Genomic DNA, 26,932 nt, shown 5'->3' with positions numbered 1-26,932 from the left:
TCTCTTCATGTTGGATAACTTCATGAGCGTTGTTTTCGGAACATTTGAATTTTTAGTGGCCTTCTTCCACCCCAACTTTTTTCCGAACTGCTTCAATTTCTTTCGTCTTTTTAGAAGGACTCCACTTTCTTTGATCAGTTTTTATCATTATCCTTTTGAAATCTGAAACGAAATTTCAAAAGAATAAGCGTGAATACAGATTCAGAAGACTTTGAACGTGAAAAAACAACAAGAGGGGGTTCTGTTTAAGCGACTGAAGCCATCAGTTTGTTAACCCGATTAATTTTGATCCAAATATCTAAATGAAACGTTTTGATGATAAACAATAAACTCAAAACTTGTCATTTAAGAATATATATAGATATAAATAACGAAATAACGAAAACTGTAGTACTGCTCAAAAACTTTTTTCACTATCAAAACATGTAATGGTGAACTGATAAGCAACAGTTGAAATGGGCGATGTATGCGCTCCACTACATAGTGGTAGATGTCTAAACTACTGTTTACAGTCGTATAGAACAAAGTTCAGAAGACCAGGGGTCCACTTTAGGGGGAGGGGTTTGGTTTAGGGTACTCTCTTCTATGTTTATTTAGCGTAAATAATTTAAATCGAATTTAAATTTCACTTATAATGAATAAACATAAACACTTATTCATACATACAAATGTGAACTGAATAAGAAGTTTGTAAAACTAGAATTTTTAAAGCTGGGGGGCTTCATTCAGCTTTGCCGCTCCGAGCCTCCGAGAGTTTAGTCCGCCACTGATGAGGGTGATAAATTTAAAACCAAAAAGATAATACAATCTTTGCAGTACAGGAAACAAAAACTATCGCTACATATTTAAATATTCGGAAATATTCTGTAAATAGGTGATGTATTAAACCAGTGCGAATTGTGAATACAACCCGCAATACATCTACGATTAAAAGTTATATATCTATTAAATTGAAGAATATTCAAGGTAGGTAGTACCGATTTGAGTCATGATTGATGTGATAACGTGTTTTACAATACTATTTCCACATTATATGAATTTCGATGAAAATTGTGGTGATTAATACTTAAATATGACTAACACACACTCGCGATGCGGGTTTTTGACCAATATAATGTTCATTCGTTGTGTTGTTTAAGTTAAACGCACTGCCAACGCTCTTTTACGTTTATTAAGTTCAATTAAAATTAATTTTTAACCATCCTGTTAGTGTTAGGGACGTTCCCTTAATAGTGTCGTTATCTATAACGTGCGAGACGGTTTGTTTGTGTACGTATAGTGATTGTGATGTGTGAAGAGTAGGTAAAATGGAACAGCGTTCACAATTTTCGGAATTATTGCGGTAGGTACTCAGAATTTCAATGCTTAAACCGGAAGAGCGCCAAAAATCGAAACAATAGATACGGCGATTTAAATAATTTATGATAACTGCTTTATGTCTTTGTTTCTAATAATTTTTAGTTTGATTTTGTTCCTTACGGTATAAAACTCATGGTAATTTACAATAGACGCGATTTCAGCTTCTCAGTTTGGAGGGGATCACAAATTAAAATTAGAAAAATATATAAAGTAAAATTGTGATCATAACTTTATATAGGTAAAAACTCAAAACAAGTGGTACGAGTACGATTTTCGTTGTGCCTGGATTTGACTGTGCCATTTTGTAAATAGACCCAAAATAGGTCGAAAATAATGAATAAAATTTTTCAATATCTCGCTTTGTATTCGAGATATCGATACTTGAAGTTGGAAAAATTTATTTTTATCTAATATTTGTATATATCAACCTAACCTAACCTTACCTAACCTAACCTAAACCTAACTTAACCTAACCTAACCTAACCTTCTCATTCATCTCATAGTGATGAAAGTTATCAAAAATGGCTCATTTTGTTATAAAAATCTATTTTTTTTAATATAATTTAGGAGTATCAGGGTGAATAATATAAATTTTAAATAAACAATCATATATAATATTGAATTTAAAGTTATAAAATATTCATTTGAAACGAAGTATTGAAAGCCATCTGTTCAATAAAGCAGATTGTGACTAACGTTTGATTATAACTATAAAGAGTAGAAGACACTTTCCATTAAATATGCCCTCAAATTATTGCGAAATGAGGGAAAATACGCTATCAATTTGATTCGAATTGACAAGTGATTGTGCATTTTTTTCCATTGTAAAATATTGAGCCCTCAACTTATTCTGAACGTGGAGTTCTTAAGTGTATGGCCGTACAACGACCTTTCTGAAATTAGATAAACGTGCTTACGAATAGGAAAACGGTTTCAAAGATAAATAAGGAAGGAAGAGTCAGAATTTTTTATCTTTCAAAGAAGTCCCTGCAGTAGACCCTGCGGTTTAATCCGAGTAAATATCCAGTAGCTCAAATTGAATCACTCCACACGTACTCAAGAAGGGAAAGGCATATCGTAGATGCGACTCAATAAGGGCATAATAAACTGTTAAAGGAGGTGAATAAGTTCAGTTCTTTGGAAACTGATCCCAGCTCAAAACAGAAAGAACTTAATATTTTAGATGAGGCGGCAATTGTCCGCAAAAAGCCCTAAAAATTTTACAGATTCAACGAAGTGAATTGTGATGTTATTTAATAAAAAAAGCTTCAATGTATCTTTATAGGAAAAAATTCTAGTGTGATTTGGTCACTAGATTGGTCCTTTGGTCCTATGAAGTGCCATGGGATCAGGGTTGCTCCAAGAGAAACTAATGTCGTCTGCAAATAGACATATTTCATCATTGATGTCGTTTATAAATAGAAGAAAGGAAGTAGGGCCTAGTACCGAGCCTGGCGCACTCCACATTCTATTGGCTTGCTAGAAGACATCGTTATATCAACCCTTACAAGCTGAGTTCTGTTCGTAAGGTATGATTTAAACCACGCGAGAGGTGTTACCCTGAAACCGTAGTACTGCAATTTGTTAATTGAAATATTATGATTAACACAATCGAAAGCCTTAGAAACATCACAAAAATTTGTTGTAATGGAGTGATAGCTGAGCAAACATTGTTTGAGAGGAAGAAAATAATATCATTTGTGCATTTGTTATTTGAAAACCCAAATGGTTAGTAAGTATTTTATATTGAATCAGAAATGATAAAGCCTCTGATTAACCAATTACCAATGATAAATCGTTACGTGACAAGCCGAAAATGGCATCTTAAATCTTCCCTAGAAATGAAAAAAGTGTTTAGAGTATAACGGACACTATCTAACAAACCTGTAAAAAATTTCAGCTCTGTATCTCAATAATAAAATCCTTACAGTCAAAATTCCGGTTTACATTTGAACCACCCTCGTACTAGCCAAATTAATTAAATAGCTACTCTTTGACCAACCTTTCTATGATCCTAGATAAAGTGAGAATTGAGTGATAATTCGATGCTTGATTTTCATCTTTATCTTCATACAGAGATCTTAAGGCAATTGGGAAAAGTTCCATTTTGAAATGAAACATTAGGTGAGATGAAATACTTCTATAACACGTCATTTTGAATATTAAATTTCCAATCCGATGAATTTCATTTGCATCGAAATAAAAAAAGCCGAATGAAGTTATATTGATGAAACAAAAATTTTTATTATTCTATTCATCTATATATGTTCTTTAAAATATGAATGTCAAAATCGATCGTACTGATTTTATTTGTTGTGTAACGTCCAAACTATAGATCGGTAGTATTTAAAAGCTAGGAAATATATTAGAAATGGTACACCTTGATATTTAATTTTAAAATTTGTATGTGGTTAATTGTTTATAACTTTTGAAAAATCTATGGGCTAATCTTTATACTCACTGATTCCAAGTCCGCTATATTGAAAAATGAAGCCACTTGGTACACAGACGGTTCTAGGAGGAATGGCTTGTCCCGTGCAGGTCTCTGCGGGTGACACCCCAAAATAAGCGAATCTTGTTCGCTTGAGGCACACGCTACCGAGATATTCACTGTGATGGAATTCGGAAGTGCAATACTTAATCGAGCCACAGGAGCGCAGTAATTTCGATCTGCACAGGCAGCAGAGCTGCCATACAAGCTATAACGACTAAAAAGGTAAGCTCTAAGCTAGTGCTGGATTGTAAGAGAGTCTTTTAAAATCTGTTGAGAGAGATCCAGCTCGTTTGGGTCACTCCAACAACTAATGCAACGACGAAGCGGACTCACTCCTCAGAGTGGGATCGGCGAGCCCACCAGAACCCATCCTTGGTGTGGCTAAAGGCGCTCTCAACAGTCTTCTCTCAAAGCGGGCTTGGCAAAGATAGATTAGACAAGCGAAGGCCCATATAGATGGACTCCGTTCGTTTCTCACCAAGCAACTGCTCCAGCTAAATAGGCGCGAAATCAGATTCTAATTGGATACTGTCATCTAAGACAACACCTTTACACTATGGGTATCACGAATGATTCGGAGTGCCGTTGGTGCATGGAAGAAAACGAAACTGCAGACCACGTTATCTATGAGTGCCCTGCACGGAGCGCGGTTTAAACACCTGGGCAAACCCCACAACTTGCCTAACGACATCAAAGGGTTCAAGCCAAAGCGCCTGATTGATTTCTCAAAGAACATCGGACTTTGGTAACGTCAAGTGGAGAACGACGTATCTATCTGAAGGTCTATGTGATCTACTTATCATTCTGAATCAAATGAGGTAATTGACATTTTTTAGTAAAAGTATTTCAATATAATATTGATTTGAAATTGTAGACTAGATTATAGAATCTCCAGTGAGACCTTTTTCTTAGTGTAAAACGGAATTACCTCGTGTTTTCCCACTTAATCTAACACCAAATACAGCTGATATAAGTTTACCGATATAAAATAAACATTCTACGTAATTTGAATATCGGCATCATCTTTTGAACAATTTACTTTACTTCGAACTCAAATGATAAGCGAAGAAGGTCAAAATTATAATAAAGAATATAATTTTCGTAAGCTTCGTTGTCGATAGATTTAGCTATTGTATTATGAATTTTACACCTACAGCCCATCCAAAACCTTAACAACAGTGTCAAATTAACACAAGTTATTTTTCCGTAAATTTCTCACAATTATCCGTTTTATCAATTTCAATTAAAAAAAAATAAGAAACAAAACACTTAAAAACAATTGTGAACTAAAAAAACTAGAAATCTCAAAACTCCATATTTTTTATAACAAATCAACAATCTGAATATGCATTTACATTCTTTGAGTTAATTTGCTAGATAATCGAACATCTATAATGTTCTGATGAGGTTTATATCCAATAATGTAACCTCTAATACCTCATACTAGGTCTATTGTCAATTTTCACTCAGTTTTGCGTTTGCTGGTCTCATAAATTCCTCAAGTAGAGGACTTTCTATAGTTTTATGATGATCCTCTCTTGGAAAACTTCTTGGACTATGGCTACTCCCAAGTCCACATGAATAGTATGAACTAATGGATTATTTACTATTTGATGACATTTTTTCGATTGCCATCTCTGGATAATATTTATGTTAGATTTTGAAGTTGTATTCTTTTATTTTGTGATGTGATGTTTCCAAGTTTTTGGTCCATGTGGATTCCTAAGTAGGTATTCAGATATTTTTGTATTATTTATCTTAACCGGAGGACATTACGTAGCGTCCAAATTACATATGATGGCTTAATCTCTTTTAATTTAATCCTCAATTTTTGTAGCCACTCTTATAATTCCGTTAGATAAACCTGAACATTATTCGTGGTTGGTAAAGAGGATGAATGCAAAAGTTCCTGTTGTATACTGGTAGATCTGATAAATATAGTATGTAAAGTAACGGACCAAATTCGCTACCCTGTGGCACACCTGCTACAATAGAAACAAGCTCTACCTTTTCCTCTTTAACTTTCGTTTGTAAGGTTCTGCTGGTTAGAAAAGATTTTAGAAGATAATAGCTTAGGGGAAAATCTATTTTAATTTAGTATAGCAGTTTTCAATACCACACTCTATCAACAGCTTGTCTGATATCGAAGGAATGAGCTGAGCTGTATTCTTGGTACTTCAGGTTTATTTTCAACATTGTCCTTCAGCTAGATGATGAATTTGATGCTTTTTTTTGTCCATGGTAAAGCCTGAGAATAATCGCTAGGAAGACATTCATGGAAGAAGGAATTTAATTCGGTTTATGTGAAAACAGATTTGGGAATTTCTATGGGAAGTAGATTTTAATATAATATTATTAAATGTTTTATTCGTTTTTCCAACATTTTCCATACGATTCCTACTGGATATACTTTTTTGAAATCATTTTGTAATGAAAACGATTAACATTTTTGTTCTCTTGAATATGAATATGTTAAATTGAATTTACTGTTGGGGATTCGACATCTTAGGTCTTCTTTAATTATAATTCTGACTTTTTTCATATTTCCAATAGTAACTGAGGACATACTAGCACGTTCCTCTCCAACGAACGTTATCAGTTTTCTTTTAAATTCGCTGTACCTGCGAAAGACGTGAAGGACGCGTTGTAACCACTTAAGACTTTTTAGTTAATTGAAATAGACCTTCATAGACCATCATAGCGCGCACATGTGATATCAGCGTCTCAACTGATCTTAAACATGTTCTGTCATCAGATTCTTGCGCAGTTTGGAATTCTGTGTTCGTGGAGCTCAGATAACTAATTCCGAACGTGTTCTGGATACCTCTAATGTATCTTTAGACCTAGGTGGAAATTTTATTCGGAATATTATACGAGGGTTGCTGTTTAAGTTTAAGATGTGAGATTTTTGGTAAGCAGCAGTGTTTTGCTTGTTTATCGAATTCTATCATGATCTTACTTCATCAAAGGATGAATTTCGTGAAGGTCGTCCAAAATCCTGTTATGCTAGAAAACATCGATGATGCGCTTAAATTGATTTTGCATGTCATGTGACATACCGAAAGATTGAGGCACTTGTGCATCAGTTCCACTCTTATACATTGCATGAACATTTGGCTGTCGAAACGATTTGACAATTGCTCAAAAAATAGCTCGTGTCGATTGCTGCATAGAAATGCCGAAAAAATTCAATTGCGTCACTTCAAAAGACGTTTATAAGATCGTGACAGGCAACGAATCATGAATCTATACCCAAAATTTAACAACAATCGATTGCATGGATCTTTAAATCAAAAAAAAGATATTCGCGTACATCAATTCAAACAAAAATGTTTTTGAACAGATGAAAACATCGAATTGATTGATCATCCCCTGTACAGACCTTGTTTAGAACCCAATGATTTTTTCTAATTTCTGCAGATTAAAAATAAATTGCGAGGTCAACGTTTTTCTACATCGAAAGAAGCTTTCAAATCACATATTTTGAAAATTAATAAACCATTTCCAATTATAGATATATATAAAATAAGATGTGATGCAGATAAACAAATAAATTGTGTAAAATTTATTGAAACATCGTAGACGGTGTTGATTTGCGTAAACAAATTGGTAACCTTGCTCGATGAAATTTCATTCTGTTGTCGAGGGAAACTGGATAGAAAGTGACTTAATTATTTTGATTATTTATACATAATAAATCAATACCCTGTTTTAATCTTCGAAATCAATTCCCTCCACTTCTAAAGATCGTTTCAAAATACAAATGTCACAAAAAAATTCCAGCTGTTCCACTGATAGAGACAACGATATATGGATGAAATATTGTTTTTTTTTCCGAAATTCATACATTATGTTCACAGTCCCAAAAGGAAATAGATAATACGTGATAACATAGACGTGACGAAATTTTTTTGGTATTTTTCCTAATACGTTTTAAAACGATAATATATTATCGACTTATGTTACGTTTCATTTTATATGAAAAAAATTCACTCAACAGTTTTTCAAATATGTACAAAAAATAGAATATTAATTTATATGACACACACTAAGAAATTCCTGTTGTAAGTTCTCTCATGATAGGCATTGTTCACTCTCATCAAGAGGTATCTTTATAATTTTAGGAAAAAATCATATAATTCAATAAAAATAATTTTCTCATCCGTTTCCATTAAAAAATTCGGAAGAATCCAACGAAATGTAACTTCTACTATAGATGTAATAAAAATTAATAACAATATACGAATTTGAAAATATTGGCAGTTGATAATCTGTATTACCTACAAAAATAACTTTATTGTAGAAAATGAAGGGAGCAGTTAAAGTTGATGAAACAGTATAAATACCTTAAGGTCTATTTTTGGCTATCAAATCAAAGCAATAACACCTTCAACGATGTAAGTCGTTTTCAAAGGTTTCTTGTTCAAAACTATATTCTCTATAAAAAATCTTCTAGAACTACAGGCATTGGATTTGATTCTCGTTGTCACAGAATCTGTACTCATCAGTTTTAGCTACAATCAGATTCTTCCTATGAAGTCAACGTTCTATTAGGAAGCCAATGAAGAGTTGTAGCTTTTTTTTATATAAATTGAAATATTTTACTTTTTCGTTTTTTAATTTTTATAGGGTAATCCTGATTGTATACTCTTTCCAAAATTTGCTGCAATTAAACGTAAAACAAACTTTTTCATACGAAATTTTCGTATATTTTTAAAATTTATCGAGAGTAGGTCAAATGTAACAAAGGATAAACGATTAAAAACGTCGTTATTACTTCCCTTATTACGTTTATGTCCAAAAAAATGATCCCTAATCATCCCCTAACAAAGTTAGTAGCTATTTAGTTACCCCATAATGTTTAAATATTTATACAGGGCGATTTAGTAAAGATACAGCTGAAAATCCGTTATTTCGACTTTATTAAGCACACTGTATGATAAAACATATAAAAATTAGTATTATAGACGTAATTAAACGTGAAACAAACCGAATTTTTATATGGACTGCTTTTAGAGAGAGAAGCTCAGTTGTTAGTTATACTAAGAGATTGAAGGCTTATCCCAACGCCCTTTATTGTTATTTCAAGATTATCTTCAACAAATAGTTTTTTAGATAAAATTTAAGAAGTAAATTTTCATTCAACACTCGGTAAATTGGTTAAAAATATCTTATTAAACTGATGATGTCTTTTCACAATAAATCAACATCTGTAAACGATACCCTTCATATCATGGGCGAACTAATTAATTATTTCGTTTATTCCCACAAGATTTTTTTGGCTTAAGTAAATACACCTACATTCCTAAAATAATCTTATCGGTGTTTATCGTGGTGGTTGGTGTTAAAGACTATACTTAAAGTTTAAACATTTTACACATACAAGTTGTTTTTACTACGGCTTTACTGCAACTCTTAACTGCAGTCACATTTTGTTTTCCATGTGTTGTGCATGTGTCGGAGAAGGTGGTTATTTAATTTTTGTGGGGCATTCCACTTATCGTTTTATCGCTACTCTTCAAAACATCGTGATATAAAACGCATAAAAATAGGTAATTATGTTAATTGTTAATCAATAAATTATTAAGATGAATTCATTATCTTTCCATCAATAAATTTTTTTTCGGAAGTTTATGGAGATAATACAAATAATTGCTGGGTTCACACTATACAGCTGGAGAACTATACAGGGTGTCCCACGACGAGTTAAAACTATCTGTATATAGGGCAAAATTTCTACGTTTGGGTTTCCGGATATGATCATTTCAACTAAAATATTTTCAAAGATGTAACCCTGTATATCAATACATTTTAGAAATCTATGTGATATTTTAGTATACTTTTGTCTAAAAACTTTTCTCGAAAAATGCATACTTTTGAATTATTAATTTTTTTGTAAAAAATTTGTCCGCTGCAGACAATTATAAATTATTTTTTTATGAGGATACCCCTAAATATATGAAATTGGCTTCTGTTCGTTTGCTTTGAATATATGTTGAAAAATTTTTCAGTTTATACAGGGTGTGTATAGAAAGTGTTCAAAGTTTAACTTCATAAATATCAAATTTCTTAATTTTTTTTAATTGAACTACCCCGTTTTTACAATTTTAATGCATTTAGGGATGAAAAATAATGCAAATTCATGTATACTTTGCTATACCTATACCTCACCGTTATCTAGATATTAAACGTTTTCTGTAAATTTTTAGAGATACAGGTATGGTCTAAATTTTATTTTGACCCGTTGATACAAGCACTTAGAAATGGATAAAGGTAAGGTTCAGGTATAGGAGAGTATACATGAATTTGTCTCATTTTTTACCCCTGAATGCATTAAAATTGTAAAATGAAGAAATTTGATATTTATGAAGTTAAACTTTGAACACTTTCTATACACACCCTGTATAAACTGAAAAATTTTTCAACATATATTCAAAGCAAACGAACAGAAGCCAATTTCATATATTTAGGGGTATCCTCATAAAAAAATAATTTATAATTGTCTGCAGCGGACAAATTTTTTACAAAAAAATTAATAACTCAAAAAGTATGCATTTTTTGAAAAAAGTTTTTGCACAAAAGTATATTTAAATTTTACGTATATTACAAAAATGTATTAATATATAGAGTGTTCCATTTAAAATAACATAGTTATAGTCGACTTCCGGTTTTACCGAAAGTCGGTGATCTTTGAAAATATTTTAGTTAAAAAGATCGTATCCAAAAACTTTTTTACTATAAGTATTTTGCCATATACAAATAGCTTTAACTCGCTGTGGGACACCCGTATAGCTCTGCTATAAAGGGTATTTAAAAAAAAAGTGATCTTGTCTCTAGGATATATAGAAAACTAAAAAATATTTGGGGTAATACACATTTTAAACGATATTGCCGAAACTACTGGCAACATTACATTGAATTTTTATACGAATATGTTTTGGAAGCGCATCCATCCGATGAATTTGTTCTTATGTCTGACTCTCATAGAGGGCGTTAGTTACACGATTCGTATCAAGTAGTATTGAACATAACTTTCTGATTATTAGATTTATAAAGCAAAATTTTAGAAATGTGATTATTAGTGACTCAACGTCTCAAATATTAATGAATAACAGTTTTTCATGGCAAACAAAGAGTTAATGCTATTTCCGTGTAAAATTCAAAGTTAAATAATTATGGGTACTCGGCTATTGAGGCATTAGTATGAAACAAAGAACAGTTTGAGTCCCAGAACCGCAATACTCGATCATCAAATTGTTGTTTGTTTCATACTAAAGCTCATTCTAAAATTTTGCGAATGTATCATTAGCATCTACTATTTAAATCATTAAAGACCAATTGTAGCAAGATTTATGAAAAAACTATGTTTTCTAATACAACATTTTTTCTCATTTTGTTTTTACAAGTTAAAAAAAGTTTTGATAAATTTAAGCACTGAAACAAGCGCACTTCGCAAATATTTATTTCTACTTTTATAAATTAAAACTAGTGCGTTATTTTTTTTAGTGTAGTTTTCTAGTTCATATTTTAGGTATTGGTTAATTACTTTACATGACAATAGCTGGGTAAAACTTTTAGTAATTTCCAATATTACTCATAAGAAAAATATTTTTTCATCCAATAAGTAGAAATAAATTTCGTGAGCAAATTGAAATAAAGATCGATAAAATCGATAATGACATTGATACGATCTACGGAGTGTCAATTTCTTTGAATTATTTCTTATCCATTACATGTAGTATCTTCGGACTTTGAATGGAACCCGAATAGTAAAATATAAATATTGATATTACATCATTTTAAGATATAGTGGCCTATATTATGATATTTTTTTGTTATATCATAGACAAAAGTAAAGCAAACAAAAGGTTATTATTCTTTTCTAATAGAAAATAATCTTTATTCAACTATATTATTTTTTAAAAATTGAATCAGCAAAATAAAGACAAAAATAATTCTAGTTTTATTAGTATTAAACGATATGCCAAGATTGAATATTAATAAAAAATCATTCAATATAGAATATGGAAAATCTTTTATCAAATAACTTAATGGTTAGCAATGGTTACAAACTTATTGGTATAATGGACGGTTTCTAATTACATTCATTAGCGAAGGTAAAATGAATTTGAAACAGAGATTAAATTATAATTATATAAAATATAAAGTGAAAAATATTTTATTTCTTAGCAAAAGTTTGGTTGAATTAATCAATTTCATATATCCTGTCAACTCCTTTTCTTTATTAATTTACATGGTGATTTGTAAAATTAACTATAAATTTTGATTGGTTTACATAGCTCATTTGATAATAATTTAATATTCTTTTTATTTATATAAACAGTTTTTAATCATTTATACATAAGGGGGATCTTTCCTACTTAATTTATTCAAATAAGTTATTTCCTTCCAGATGAAAATTTGTAAACTGGTTGTTAATATCTTTTCAACTTTGCTTTTTCACTGCTCACAAAATACCAGTTATCTTTATTTATTTCCTTTTGTTTAATAGCTTTCGTGTAAATTCGTATTTTATATTTACTTGGTGAACAGAACGAATAGAATTCTTGTTTGGTTATACGAAACCTTTTCTTCATCGGAGTTTACAGCGTCGGCAATCATCCGGATGTTTATTCGAATATCTGTACGCACAATTTGGTTGATTTCGGTCACTGTTTCCGGAGTTGAAATAGTCAAAGGGTGACCTGGGCGCTGGGCATCTTCAGTGCTCTCTCGGCCCTCACTAAAGCTCTTAGAGCGCTCAAAAATACGCGCGCTAGATAGAGAATGGTCCCCATAGGTCTCTTCCAGCAATTTATAGCACTCGGTTGGTGTTTTTTCAATTTAATGAGAAATTTGAGATTGATTGTCACACGGGACGATATTTTGGGACCTCTAGGCGCGCAGACTCGTTATTTAATAACTAAACCTCGTATACTATTATCAAAAATTCGACTGGTAATAGCTAAATACACTCAAAATCAATACTAAGATTTGATTATTCACTAAAACTTTAATTAAATTGCGAGAGCGTTGTCTCATATGTCATTTTCATTGGTTATTGATGTAGTTTGAAAATCACTTATTGCGATTAAAAAAATATTATACAGGGTGCAATATTCATTACGAATCCCTGAATTGATTTTTCCAAAGCCGTTCATGGAATTTATAAGAGAGAGAGAGAGAGAGAGAGAGAGAGAGAGAGAGAGAGAGAAAGAGAGAGAGAAATGCTTTATTATCAAAAAATTGTTTCAATTTGTAGACAAAAATAGCTAAATAAAGATACAAATAAAATAAAATTTCAATATACAGAACAAAGCCACAATAAGTAACAGAATTATAGGTAATAATTAGTGAATAAGTCCATAGCAAAATTTTTTACTTCAATCCACGACTAGAAACCATACAGATGCTTACAAATCTTCTACTACAACTAGTTTGAATACCACGATGAACAATCTCTCAATGGTACAAAGACTATCTTGCTTATGTGTTACTAGGGCGAAGGAATCTTGCCCAAAAGCTGCACTAGAAGTGATTCTAAATCTCCCACCTCTCCACATAGTACTGGAAGGCAAGGCAGAGAAAACATTACTCAGAAAAATTGAACGAGCTAAGCAAGAAAAATAAAATGGAATTCGGTATACACCGGAGCGAAGGAAAATGATTTAGCTGATAAACCCTTTATGGGACCCGAACCCTTTTGTGGTATCAGCTCAAGAAAAAGCACTGGAAAAGTTGGTGGTTAGGAGCAAAACCGATTATTGGGACAAGGAACTCCAGAGCACTACACCTGGGAACGAATGGAATAGAAGACTAAGATCTCTGGCTATTACAGCCATCTCATATTCTAGACTTTTTAAATGGAATGGGATTGATAGATCAGCTGTGATCACTGAGTGTATATGTGACCCCAAATCCACACATATATACATTTAAATCTTCTTCCAAAACTTTGGGCAGAAATCACACACATTCATTGGAGAATTTGGTTGGAAGCATGCTAAGAAGATGTGCTAAAGTGATATGCTTTTTCATTGAAATCCTTGATTTTTTGTCTTAATATTCCATGCTAAAATTCTATCAAATTTTCAACAATCTAAGATAAAAAAATTCTTTTTTGGCATTCAACTGTTAACAAATTTACCTTTTAAGAAATACAATTAGTTCCAGCACTGATATATGTAAATGAGTTAATAACAATAAAATGGATAGTAGAGTGAATACAATAAAGATAAAGTACCTACGAAAAATAGAAAGATAAACTTAGATGGATAGAATAAGAAATAAAATTATGAGAGAAAACTTACAACAAAAAACAATCGAAGAAGAAATAAATAAGAGAATATTAAATCAGTTTGTACATTTAACCAGGATGAAACAAGATAGATTAACAAAATTATACGAATAAGAAGAAAAAAAGAAGCAGAAGAAGAAGAAGATCAAGAAAAACCTGAAACTAACAAATCAGATATTGGAAAATAAAGACAACAGACAATATATCAATTGATAATGATGACACAGGACAAGAAAAGATGGAATAAATAAGTAAATGGATAATTTCCCCAAATTTTTTAGCTCAATTCTTTGTGGAACTAAATTGCACCTATTTGATTAAGCAATTGAATTGATACTTATCGTGATCAATATGGGTTTAAAGAATTGTTTTTAGACTAAATAATCAATCGAAAAATTAGCGATACTTAATTCACTTCAATCACATTGATCAAAAGAATAAATGAAGGTTCCGTCCGTGTTTTGTGACTAAACAATTAATAATCTGAACGGTAGTTGTTGATTCATCGTTTCCATTATTGTTGTTTAATGGTTAAAAATGTTGTCAAACTACAAATTTGTAATCTCAATTTCAAGGAAATGTTAGATAAAGGTGGAACTGTTTACAAAATGGACGGATATTCATTCGCTTAAGTTTCATCATTTTGTTAATGTTTGTAGTTTGTTATCTCAGATAATAAATGGAGTAAATAATAGAATGTGTCAATTTATAATAATTTGTTTCATGGTTTTGAATGAAAAAAAATCAAATTCCCTAAAATTTCGCAAATATATGATACAGTTGTAAATATACAAATAAAGTCAAGGCAGGTCATTGGCGTACAACAGAGATGTAAAAACGAATAATTTGAAAATTTTGATGAAACTAAACACTTGATATATTCACAATTTTAGTGATAACTCACATTATTGATGCTTATAAACTGTCTTAGCTGAGGCGTTTACCTTTTTATAACTACAACCTTTTTATTTTTTGAATAATGATTTAATAATGTGAATTTTAATTTAACATAATCTGAAATTCTGTAAAATTTATGATACTAAATTGTTTTTTTAAATTGTTTGTTTTTATATATATAATTTTCAAAAAAAGTACTGCGTTCTCCGTTCGGAGACAAACAATTTAAAAAAACAATTTAGTATCATAATTTAAACAATATTTACAGATCATAAAAAAAATTTAGTTAGGTTAAGTTAAAATTCGCGTTCTTAAATCATAATTCCAAAAATAAAAATGTTGTAGTTATAAAAAGGTAAACTCCCCCATTTTGTTGAAATTTTTACCAAAACTCGTCCTCAATCGATAATTTCTTGAAGGATTTTCACCGAAAAACTCGTTTGCACCCCAGCCCCCTTTAAAGCTATACCAATATTATTGAATATCTCAGAAAATATTGATTTTAGAGAAAAAAGTTTAAAATAAGAAGTGAAGCTCATAAAAAGCTCTACCAAAAAGTTTTTTGAGTTAACCTATTCGTTTGGCTAAGATTTGTAGTAATGTGTAAATATTAGGATTTCATCGCACATATCTAAGCAAAATATCAATGTTTTCCAAACTTCAAATTCTGCTTGGGTACCGAGCAAATACCCACTCATAGCGGCAGCCCCATCGTAACATGAGAACATTCAAGTCCCTACTTTTTCGGAGCTGTAATAATTAGATTTGCGAGACCAGATCCTAAAACATCGAAATATTTTCTCGATCAATTAGTAAGACTAGACACAAGCTAGATTATCAATTGAAGATTTGAATTTTTATTTGTCGAATTTAACTTCGACACTTGAATGTATTTCTAAGAATTGTATGCAAAAAGCTGTAAAAATTTTATAGATTCAACGATCTCAATGTAGTACAACGTATTTTTATATGACAAAAATAATCTCCTCAGCATAGATAACTTGAAAAAATGCATTTTGTGTTAAAACAGTCATGCCTAAGATGCTAAGTATTTATTAAGACATTTCTGTACCATATTAGCAAGTTTATAAGACGTTCCTGCAACCACATCTCTTACATTGACATTAATAATAAATAATCAGTATCACTTATCAGGTTTTTAGTGACGTATACTGAATTTGTGGAATACAAAAATTCTCAATTCTTAATATTAATTTTTGTTATAAATCTGGAAACACTTAATATTTCTGAAATATAGAAGTTGAATATAGCACAATATATTTGAATTTTGTCTAGACTCAATCTAAAATAACCCAAAGAATAAATAATATACTGAGGATTGCATTCACCTGTATAATTTTTTTATTATGGAAAAAATGGTCCAAACACCTCCTTATTTATTTATTAACGAATTGATTCGCTGTTTCACACTGTATAGTTTTTGTGCAATGAAACAACTACATTTTAGTTTCAGAGTTACTGAAAAATTGTGTTAAAGAATAGAATAAGACAATGAAATGAATTATAGAAAGATCAATTAATCTCTCTGTATATTCGTTAATTGAAGGGGTCATTATTTTGACTGTACAAACAATTAACAGAAAAAGCATCTGCTCGAACATATGTCACTTGTTCGACTTGATTACTTGTTGAATTTTTGCATAATTTCTAAATTCTTGCTTACTTTCATTTATTTTGAACTAGGACTACCAATATTATAATTTGTTAATTTGTTTTTCAGGTATTCCCGCTCGATGTTGACTGCCGCAGGAGTTTTAACTGTTATTATAATGATTGTTGGAGTTGTTGGTAACTTATTGACAATTAGTGCTTTAGTACGACATGCAAAACTACGAACTGTTGCAGCTGCATTCATCGCAAGGTACATTGATATATATACAAATATATATATATATATATATATATATATATATATATATATATATATATATATATCGAAAGTTTTTGCACACCCGTACTTTACGTAATATATAACAAATGAAAACATTACGATCGATTTTGATATTTTTAATTTAAAGAACAAAATTGAATAGAATTGATTACTTTTTCTAATTGTTACATTGTTAAATTTTTGATTCATCGATGGAACCCCCTTTTTTAATTACTTTGACTAACTCATCGTCTATTTATTTCCATTTATTTTTCAGGATATTCCAAAGATATCAAATGGAAGTAGAGCACTGCTTTATGAATTTCCTGTCCAATTTCTCCCACAACAACTCAATAGGGTTAAGATTGGGCGACTGTGACAATCAAATCATTACTTTCAGTACATTCTTCCTATTCCTTTGAATACTGAATCTTCGAAGAATGCTTGGATTGGTTGTCGTGCTGGAAGATAAATTACTTACTACATTTTCCTTCAATATTTTTCATAGTCTTCAATTTTATCAGATCTTCTCTAAACTATAACCGACCCCCTGCTGTGTTTTACAGTCGACATTACACATGTATCTAACATCGGTTAATCCTTTTACATAAACAAAAAACCTCTTCGACCCAAAATCTCAAACTTTGACTCATCACTCATCACAATAAACTCTCTGACTTACTTGCGTCCACTGGAGCCTCTTAATTTAATTTTGACGTCTTAAAAGAGGTTTTTTTCTTTGCCAGCTTTCCAAAAAAGCCAGCTCTCAATCTCGTTTTCACTGAAGAAGTACTCGAAGACAGATCCCTAAATCCATTGATCTGAGCTGCTAAATTTGGGCCTGTGAGTCGTTGATCAGGTTTACTAATCAATGTGGTTGTGGTTTTTCGAAGACGCCCTTGTTTCGAAAAGATCTCGAATTATCCAAAATGATCTGAAATTGTCCAGAACGACCTAGAAATGTTCAAGGTGTTTTGCAATGATCTAGAATGATCTAGAATGATTTGAAATTATCCAAAATGACCTAGAATTGTTCAAGGTGTTTCGCAACGAATTAAAATGATCCAAAATGATCTAGAATTGTCCAAAACTATCTTAAATTGTCCAAAACGAACTAGAAATGTTCAAGGTGTTTTGCAACGATCTAGAATGATCTAAAATGATTTGAGATTGTCCAAAAGGACATAGAATTGTTCAAGGTGTTTCGCAACGATCTAGAATTATCCAAAATGATCTAGAATTGTCCAGAATGATCTAGAATTGTCTAAGGTGTTTCGCAACGATCTCGAATGATCCAAAATGATCTAGAATTGTCCAGAATGATCTAGAATTGTCTAAGGTGTTTCGCAACGATCTCGAATGATCCAAAATGATCTAGAATTGTCCAGAATGATCTAGAATTGTCCAAGGTGGTTCGCAACGATCTGGAATGATCCAAAATGATCTAGACTTGTCCAAAACTATCTAGAATTGTACAAAACTATCTAGAATTGTCCAAAATGGCCTAGAATGGTCCAAGGTCCACATCTCAAACGCCTCCAAGTTTTTTGATCATTTGAGCTTTCATGACCAAGTTCCCACTCCGTACAGCAGTACGTACTGTATTACTGCCTAGGAATCAATTTATAGAAAAATATATGCTCTACAGTTTTGGCTTCAGCAATTCTTTTCGAATTCTACGTAGCTTTCGGGATTTAAAATATTTTTGAGCGTTCAAACTCAATTTATTACGGAAATTTTGAGGTTAGGACACAATTGAAACATTTTTTGTATAGAATGAATATGTTTTTTGTCTATCCTAGAGACGGAATCACCTTTATTTAAATATCCTGTATATATGTAAACAAGTCTAATAAGGAATCAATTTATATACTCTACAGTTTTGGCCCCGGTACTTTTGTTCGAATTCTACGTAGTTTTCGAGTTATTCGCGATCAAAAATTTGTTTGTTTGTGCTCCACATTTCTTGTCCCGGTAGTTTGTGTCGAAATGCTCATAGTTTTCGAGAGCAAACCCCAAATATTTTTCAGTTTTTGGTCTATTATAGAGACGGAATCACCTTTATTTGAAACACCCTGTATATCAAATTTCCCAGCTAACTGGTATACTCAAGAAAAAAATTAATCACTGTGACTCTTGTATATCAGTTTAATATTTTTATTTTGTCTACTTTTGCAATTAATTTTGGTTTTTGTTATGAAACAAATCTAATAACATATTCATTGATTATCAACTTTTGTGTTTCAGTCTTTGCATATCGGACTTGATGTTCTGCTTTCTAGTCCTACCATTTTCTGCAAGTCAGTTCTTTCACGGTACGTGGATCCATGGAGAAATCCTTTGTACAATGATACCAACGCTAAGATATGGTTGCGTCGGTGTATCTTTGTTAAGCATTGGATCAATATCAATAAACAGGTAATTTTCAATTTAGTTTGAATTTGTTTCTATTTTTTCAATTGAAAATCACGTATAAAGAATTTATGTTAGATGAAAAAATCAGAAGACTATTAAACACTGAGAAAGCTCAATATCAGAGAAAAAGTTTGAACTTTTATTAGAGAAATAATTTGAGAAAGGGAAGGGATCGTGCTTATTCACTCTCTATTTCTAGAAAATATACTTTCTACGATTGGTCATAGGATAAAACTCAAAAATTAGCTACTAACTATTGAAATCAAAGGATGTAAGGCTTTGCATTTGACGCAGAAACATTCTGGTGTATCTAAATATGTCAGATAGAAATTCTTGCTTCCCAACGACTAGCTGTAGCTTGAGTAATACACCAAGTGGTTTACAAACAAAAATATCAGCAAATTGGAAAGGAATTATTCAAGCTTCGGTGGTTTTTCGTCGTAACTTATTTTGTGTTTTGCTGCCTTCAGCAAGAAAGGATCTAATCCGAGTGGTCCTTCGTATTCTTTATAGGGACCTCAATGTATAACTAGGAACTTGGTTATGACGTACAGTTGTAGGATTTTATGTTTTTTCTATGTTCTTCTCTTCGTCATATTTAGTTTTGTTTTTTGCTGTGTTTTGCGTATTTATTTGTAATTAAAAAAAATTCTTGTATTAGCTTCAAAATTGGATTATGATCTAAATTTAGAGAATCACCGTGGATATGATAAGGTCGAAGGAGAAAAAATCAAAATACGTCAAAATTTCTTGTTATTTTATTTACATAAAAGTATTGAAAGATTATTGCGTTAATGGCATAAATGGCAAAAAGGAAAAATTCCCAATTTAACGAATTCTTTTTTATTTGTCTGATTTGCTTGAATATATAGTTTGTTATAACACTCGAATGGAACGTAATAACGTCGAAACTTGTCACACCTGAAACTAGCCACACCTCTCCTTGCAATTGCGAGCTATTGGGGATGCTAATATCGACAAAAAAGTTAAACTAAAATGTCATAAATTAATGTCATGTGACAGAGAAAAGTAATATTACATATTAGTTTAGATATATATTTACATTGTGATATTATTTTTTGACATCATCGAAAAATGATGTAAACAAAAATTGAATTCCATATTTTATCCAATTTATATCACATTTCAATTATTTTTTGAACATTTTAATGTCCAGTCTTCTGGCGACATCTTCACTAGACGTCTACTGAGGAATGTTTAACTACATGAATCAAGTAGCAGCGCCAGCTGGCTGTATCTTCAGTTCGGATTAGAATAGATTTAAGTAGTAGGTAGTTAGTTCTCTCCGATCCTTAGCATTGTTAGGATATACCTCCGAAACTCTAATAGAAATGAAATAACCTTCCAATTAATAACGTATTAAGTTTTGTGATCGATAAACCGGAACTAATATCTTAGCTTAAGACGCCCTTTGAAAACAGAGCTGTTTTAGTTGATTATTTTTTCACAAATTATCATTTTAGTATGTTTTGTGTTGAATATTCAAATTTACTAACGCATAAACGAAAAACCATGATCAGCAGCCAGCTTATTAATAAAACTTCTCTATCTTTCAATGATAAAATACGTTTATTTTTCAGATACATACTCATAGCTTGGCCACATTTATATCAAACGATCTATACAAAAACCAAAGTGGCGATCTATATAGGCATAGTTTGGATCTTCAGCTACGGACTGTTAATTCCCACTCTACTAGGAAAATGGGGGGAGTATGGATTGGATGCCAAATTGGGAACATGCTCCATAAAACCAGATGAACACGGGCACAGTTCGAAAACGGCGCTATTTATTATAGCTTTTTGTTTACCTTGCGCAGTAATAGTGATATGTTATGCTAAAATTTATTGGGTAGTTAGAGAATCCCACAAGAAAATGCAGCAACATAATTCCGGAAACAAATATAAACGTAGTGAAATGAAAATAACGAAAATGGTTTTGGTTATTTTTATTTGTTTTGTCGTATGCTATTTACCTATAACTTTAGTGAAAATTTTCGATGATAATGTGGAACATGCCCCTTTGCATGTTATCGGTTATTTGTTAATATATTTGTCGAGTTGTGTTAATCCAGTTGTATACGTTACAATGAACAGACAGTATAGGTTAGCTTACATTGATACAATTCGATGTAAATACAATAGTAATTTGGATTCTCAGTTAACACAACCCCCGCCAAGTAAAAATAACATGTCAGTGGCTTATTTGAAAAACGTAATTACCCAAACACCAAGTAAAGCGTGAAGATAATAGGTTTGTTTCAACCTGCTAGTGTACACCGTTCTTGGAACGGTTATCGGAACCTTTCATAGATATTTTCTGAGCAATCTCCGTTTCTTGTGACCATCTATCAAGTATCGAAAAGACCGTCCCAGAAACGATTCCAATGTCGGTTGGAACGCGTAATCTCTAACCGCTCGGTTAGTACACGTAATCTCCATCGCGCAGAATCGTCACCGTACCAAGGACGGTTTTTTGATGGGTTGTAACGAACCTCATAAAAATAAAAATAGAATATTGATTAGAACTTTACTTCCAAGGAATTTTGTGACAGTAGCTTGTTTGACTGTGTGGTACCTATGATCCAGATGAATATATAGGCTTACATATGTTTGACGACATTATTATCAGAATGAAATCTGTGAATGATGCTTCACAAAATAAATTTTAAAAAAGCGGGCAATTTATCAAAATTATGCATTTTTAATCGTTCAAACTCCTAGAAATCATTGTTAGTACGTAAATAAACTAAATCGATAATTAATTATCTTTTTATTGCAATTTGGGTACTAATACTGAAATTGAGTTTTTTTTGTACTAAAAAATATAAATAACTCTCTTAGTTTTTATGCTAGAGAGTTCTACTAACTCTCATTTTTAAGGTTTTTGAAAAAGATTATATGCAATTTTCTCGAAAAATTAACGTTTTTCTGTTATTTGACGTTGAATTTTGAAAAATTTTCGTTCGAATGATGTTTTTAACATTCAAGAAATCATAACTCGGTTTGTATTAGACCTACAACTAATTAAAAAGCACATTAGGAAGCAATAATTTTTGCTTCATACACGTTTATTGATAAAATCAAAAGTTTTTGAGTTATTCATGAAAAATTGACCAAAAACGTGGTTTTTTTCAAACCAAATTTGAATTTTTAATCGCACATAACTCATTAAAAAAAATGCAAAGAATAATTTTGGTTTAAACTTTGGTCTTCTTCTATCGATTCCCACACAAAAATTTTCACCCCCTAGTTGGACTTTATGGGCAATACCTCATTTTCATACCATTTTTATAATTACAAACCAAGGCGAGATCGAGAAGAGACTACAAAAATATCGATTTAATGTGAAGAAGTATAAATAATCATTGATTATTTTGATAATAGAATAGATAATCATTCTAATATTGTTGATTGAACTGTTTTACTTCCTTTATATTTCATATATTGATATTTCAAAATCGTCTAAATTGATATGTCTCGTGATTATGTATATGCCAAAGAAAAAGCAATAATGTAAATAGATATAATAATACTGGAGATTCCTGTGATTTTTGTAGGAAAGAGTTAGAATTAGTAAAAATATTATTAAATGTACAGATTGAATAATAGTTGTGTGACATTTATCATTCTCATTCGATTACTTGACTGAATACAAAGCAATATCTTATAGAATACATACAAAGTGAACGCCTCAATTATCTCTTGTATATTGGTTATCCATTCTCTTTTGATTTTTTTCCCAATTTAATATGAGTTCTAGACATAGAGTCAATATTTTCATCATATAATATTCATGGTATCATATTATTATATGAAAATTGAAGGTGGATGCCATATAAACGTGATACTTGTGCCTCGAATACTAGAAGGTTTAGAAACGCTTTTTTAACAACAATGAAGAATTATATTCATTCAGTTTTTCATTCTTTGTTGCCACTGTTTATTATTCATCACATTTTAACGTTATTTTTTTTTTAATATATCATGGAATTACTGCAAAAGCCGTTAAGTCCAGTTTTGTTAAGTACGAAAACTCATTTTGAATGTTCTGAAAAAAATCCGTAATTCCATAAAATTGTTTAATGCTGTTTTCATAGCATACCATATTCTCTAGTCCAAAAAACAATATTTTTAAACAGTTCTTGGATATCCAATGAATCAATCTTTTTAGTATAATGAATTATAGAAAACTAATTAAACAGCAAAAATCGTTTTAAGTCACTAAAGCGATTCTTCGAGAATGATTTTCTCAACAGTTTACCCAAATTCGTTACAATAAGTGTGCAGTTGTGTTTACATAGATTTTTTTCACAAATTGGATGCAAAGGATTATTTCGTACATACCAAGTGTATTTCCAGAGGTGCAAAGTGTGTTAGGATGATTTTAGAAGAGAAAAATGTTATTGATGGTGAGTAATTTTAACAAAAATATCGTTTTGTACCGGCGTAGAGAAAGTTAGGTTAAGAATTCTAACCTCTGTTATATTCTGATGCCGAAAAAAAATTAGTCTATTTATGTTGATAACTCTATAAGTTATTAAATTAAAATTGAAACCGGTAAACTCAATAACGAGCTTATAATCCGGTAATTGACATTTTCGGCACGATGATATCTGAAATTTTCCAATTTGGAATTTGAAGGTTTTGTATTACAAGTTCAATTTGTTCATATTGTCAGTTGTATCGTGTGGTCTAAAACACACGCCATATGTTTTTTAATATAATTTGACCAAAAAGTACAATGAAACTAAGAAATTATTTTTTTCTTTTTTGGTTTCAGATGTATCTTCAGGACGTGAAGAGTTTAATATCCCTAATGAGAAAGATTATTCCCTTGAATTAAACGTAAACGCCGTTCTTCAAGTTTGTCCTGTGCTGTAACTATGGACGTTCGTACTAAGAAAACAAGCTCCTAAATCTTGATTCCTCCGTAATTCAAAACACACACATAAAGAATTTTTCCTCTATGTCAAGCGTGGTAACCATGGACATTCATTACCAAGAAAGCGACCTCCTTAATCTTGATTACCATGCCAGGACCCTCACCTGAAGTTGCAGCCTCCATTAATATCAAGATGAGAATCTTGCAAGTAACAATGATAATGAGGACTTACGTGATGAGTGGGAAGATTTTGAATCAGTTTGTTTGATTGAAAATCATGATTTTGCAGTCGAAGAACAATCCGACGAAGCTAGTGAAGAAGAAGGTGAAAAAAAAACATGAAATGGCGATAAACGAAGTCAACCCGGATGACATTACAGTGACAAATACCCGAATAAAGCAAAGGAGATGGAAAAAAGTGATCCATAATAATGGAAGAAAAATTTACGAGGAAAACAAAAAATCGAGTCAAAGCTACCAAAGCCTATGAGCTGATTATCAATATGCAAAAACTTCTGGGGAAGTTATTATCGAAAGCAAAAAGAGTTTATTCTTGGTACCACAGAAAGTGTACAAGAAGAAGAATTCGAACAAATGGCATAGTGAGGGATAGGAAATATACTTTATTAATTACAGCGGAAATTTTAGAGTATGCAAAGCCTTTTTTTATCAAAATACTTTGTATTTCGGGCGATATAATCGACACAGCTTATAAAGAAAAAGGAAATGGTTTTATTGGACATGGCTGGTGAAAAAAGTACCACATAACAAGACAGATCCAGGAACTCTGAAAAAGGTTGAAGACCACATTGAACAATTGAATCGCACTATTCTCGAAAAGACACTTAACGTTTATACCTTGATCCGAAATTAAGCATAACGAAGATGTATAGTCTTTATAAAGAAGAGTGCGCTAAATTTAACAGGAAAACATGTAAGTCAGATGACATATAGACAGAATTATTTGAAAGGAAATATTACAATCTCTCATTTTTCAAGTTTAAAAAAAGATCTTTGTCAGCTATGCACTAGATTCTCTTAAAACTGCTGTAGAGAAGCAAACCTTGGAAGACGACTACAGACAGCATCTAGGAAGAAAAGAAGACTGCAACAATGCTAAAGCCGCTAATAAACAAAGATACTAAAGAGATAAGACATTTATGTGTTGTATATTCGATTTGCAGTTCGTTTTTCAGATACTTTCAAGTGAAGTTAGCTCGATTTATTATAAAATTTATAAAATATATCATGTAAATAGAAATGAAATCGTAACCAGAATAAAGGTCGACTGGGTTTAGCTTACAAATTTAAACACTATTGAACATTCTAGAAAGTAGACATACATTCAAGTTGATAGTGCCATAGTTTACAAAGTTTGACAAAATTATTGATTTCTAATATTTCATGCCCGGCCTATTTTGAGGACGATTTTATTTGATCTTACGGTATTATTAACGCGTTACTTTTGATATACAATATTTAGACTACAAATGAATAAATATTTTTTTGCATTTTTACTCACTTTTTATTTTGCTAAAAACCTGGAAGTCCATTTGTTTCTTTGGTTTTGTTATTTTTGTATTTATATTATAATATTTTTCTATTCATATTGATATGAACAATAGTGAAAATATAACTATATTTCAAATTCCAAGTTTTTTAATCCATTTATAGATTTTTCCGAGTAAATAGGAACTTTAAACTCAATTATCTCGAAACTATAGATTTTGTACATAACTGGTTTTTGCAAAAAGTCCATGATATGTTTTATGTAATTTACATTATGTTTATGCTTCTAAATGTTCTTGATTTCAAGTCTCTCTTGTTTAAAAATCAGTTTGAATTATAATTTTTTGAAATCAAGAACATTTAGAAGTATGAACAATAGGTCTGAGAAAGAAAAAATTTACATTATATATAATTAAATTGTTCAGTCATCATGTACAAATATTTGTTGCGTTGTATTTTTAATTTTATATAGATAAAACTATTTTTAAGTATATTTTCGTCTATTTTTTGAATATAATGAGTTATTTCAATGAAATCGTATGAGTGTAATCACAAGATCAAGGAATGCTGTGTTGTATTGATCTTATTTCAAATTTAAGTGAAAATCTATTTTGCTATCTTACAGGGTCTTTTCTGGTTGAAATAAAATAAAAAAGATGGGGATGTGATTTTATCTGACTCTAGATCAGCACTATGTGCCATAAAAGAAACCCATCTTGAAAGAATGAAATGTCCTATTTTATGTGACATCAAAACTATATCATTAAATTTGAGTATTAGCTTCATTTGGGTTAAAGGACATATTGGAATACGTGGTAATGAAACAGCTGATCGATTAGCAAAAGATTCATTACTAAATGGAAACCAATTAAGACGACATATTTGTCGCAAATCTTATCAAACTTAGAACAATCACAATAACGTATCAGTTGAAAAAAAAAATTATAAATTGATCGTTAATTGAAAATTCAATAAAAATACGACAGTTATATCACATACATCATTTTCATTGGTTATTTATGTAGTTTTAAAATCACTTTTCTCATTTAAAAAACTATAATAAGGGGGGAGAATTCAATACGAATCTATAAATTGATTTTTCAAAAGCCGATCCTGGAATTTATAAGTTATACTGATACTAGCTGAATGCTTGATAGTAGTGTAT

At 31.1% G+C, this 26,932-nt stretch overlaps 1 protein-coding gene across 2 annotated transcripts; it reads left to right on the top strand.

The window, feature by feature from the left end:
- Positions 1-864: 864 nt before the first annotated feature.
- Positions 865-24,985, top strand: LOC130904034 (G-protein coupled receptor moody-like). Of its 2 annotated transcripts, none has more exons than XM_057816535.1 (4): positions 865-966; positions 16,789-16,929; positions 19,186-19,356; positions 20,955-24,985. In XM_057816535.1, the coding sequence occupies exons 2-4, from the start codon at positions 16,802-16,804 to the stop codon at positions 21,616-21,618; spliced, it is 963 nt and encodes a 320-aa protein (XP_057672518.1). In that variant the 5' UTR covers positions 865-966; positions 16,789-16,801; the 3' UTR covers positions 21,619-24,985. The 2 variants fall into 2 exon arrangements, with proteins under 2 accessions (XP_057672518.1, XP_057672517.1); XM_057816534.1 differs by lacking the exon at positions 865-966 and adding an exon at positions 973-1,342.
- Positions 24,986-26,932: the final 1,947 nt, after the last annotated feature.

The sequence above is a fragment of the Diorhabda carinulata genome, chromosome 2, assembly GCF_026250575.1.
Source record: "Diorhabda carinulata isolate Delta chromosome 2, icDioCari1.1, whole genome shotgun sequence".
Lineage (NCBI taxonomy): Eukaryota > Metazoa > Arthropoda > Insecta > Coleoptera > Chrysomelidae > Diorhabda > Diorhabda carinulata.
The sequence above is the reverse complement of the archived record's forward strand: the minus strand, read 5'-3'. Positions and strand labels throughout refer to the sequence as shown.

Excerpts from the sequence above, each read along its gene's own strand:
- LOC130904034 (XM_057816534.1), top strand. The coding sequence starts at position 1,308 with ATGGAACAGCGTTCACAATTTTCGGAATTATTGCG. Across the intron at positions 1,343-16,788 it reads CAATTTTCGGAATTATTGCG|GTATTCCCGCTCGATGTTGA; the intron begins GTAGGTACTCAG and ends TTTGTTTTTCAG. Across the intron at positions 16,930-19,185 it reads GCAGCTGCATTCATCGCAAG|TCTTTGCATATCGGACTTGA; the intron begins GTACATTGATAT and ends TTTGTGTTTCAG.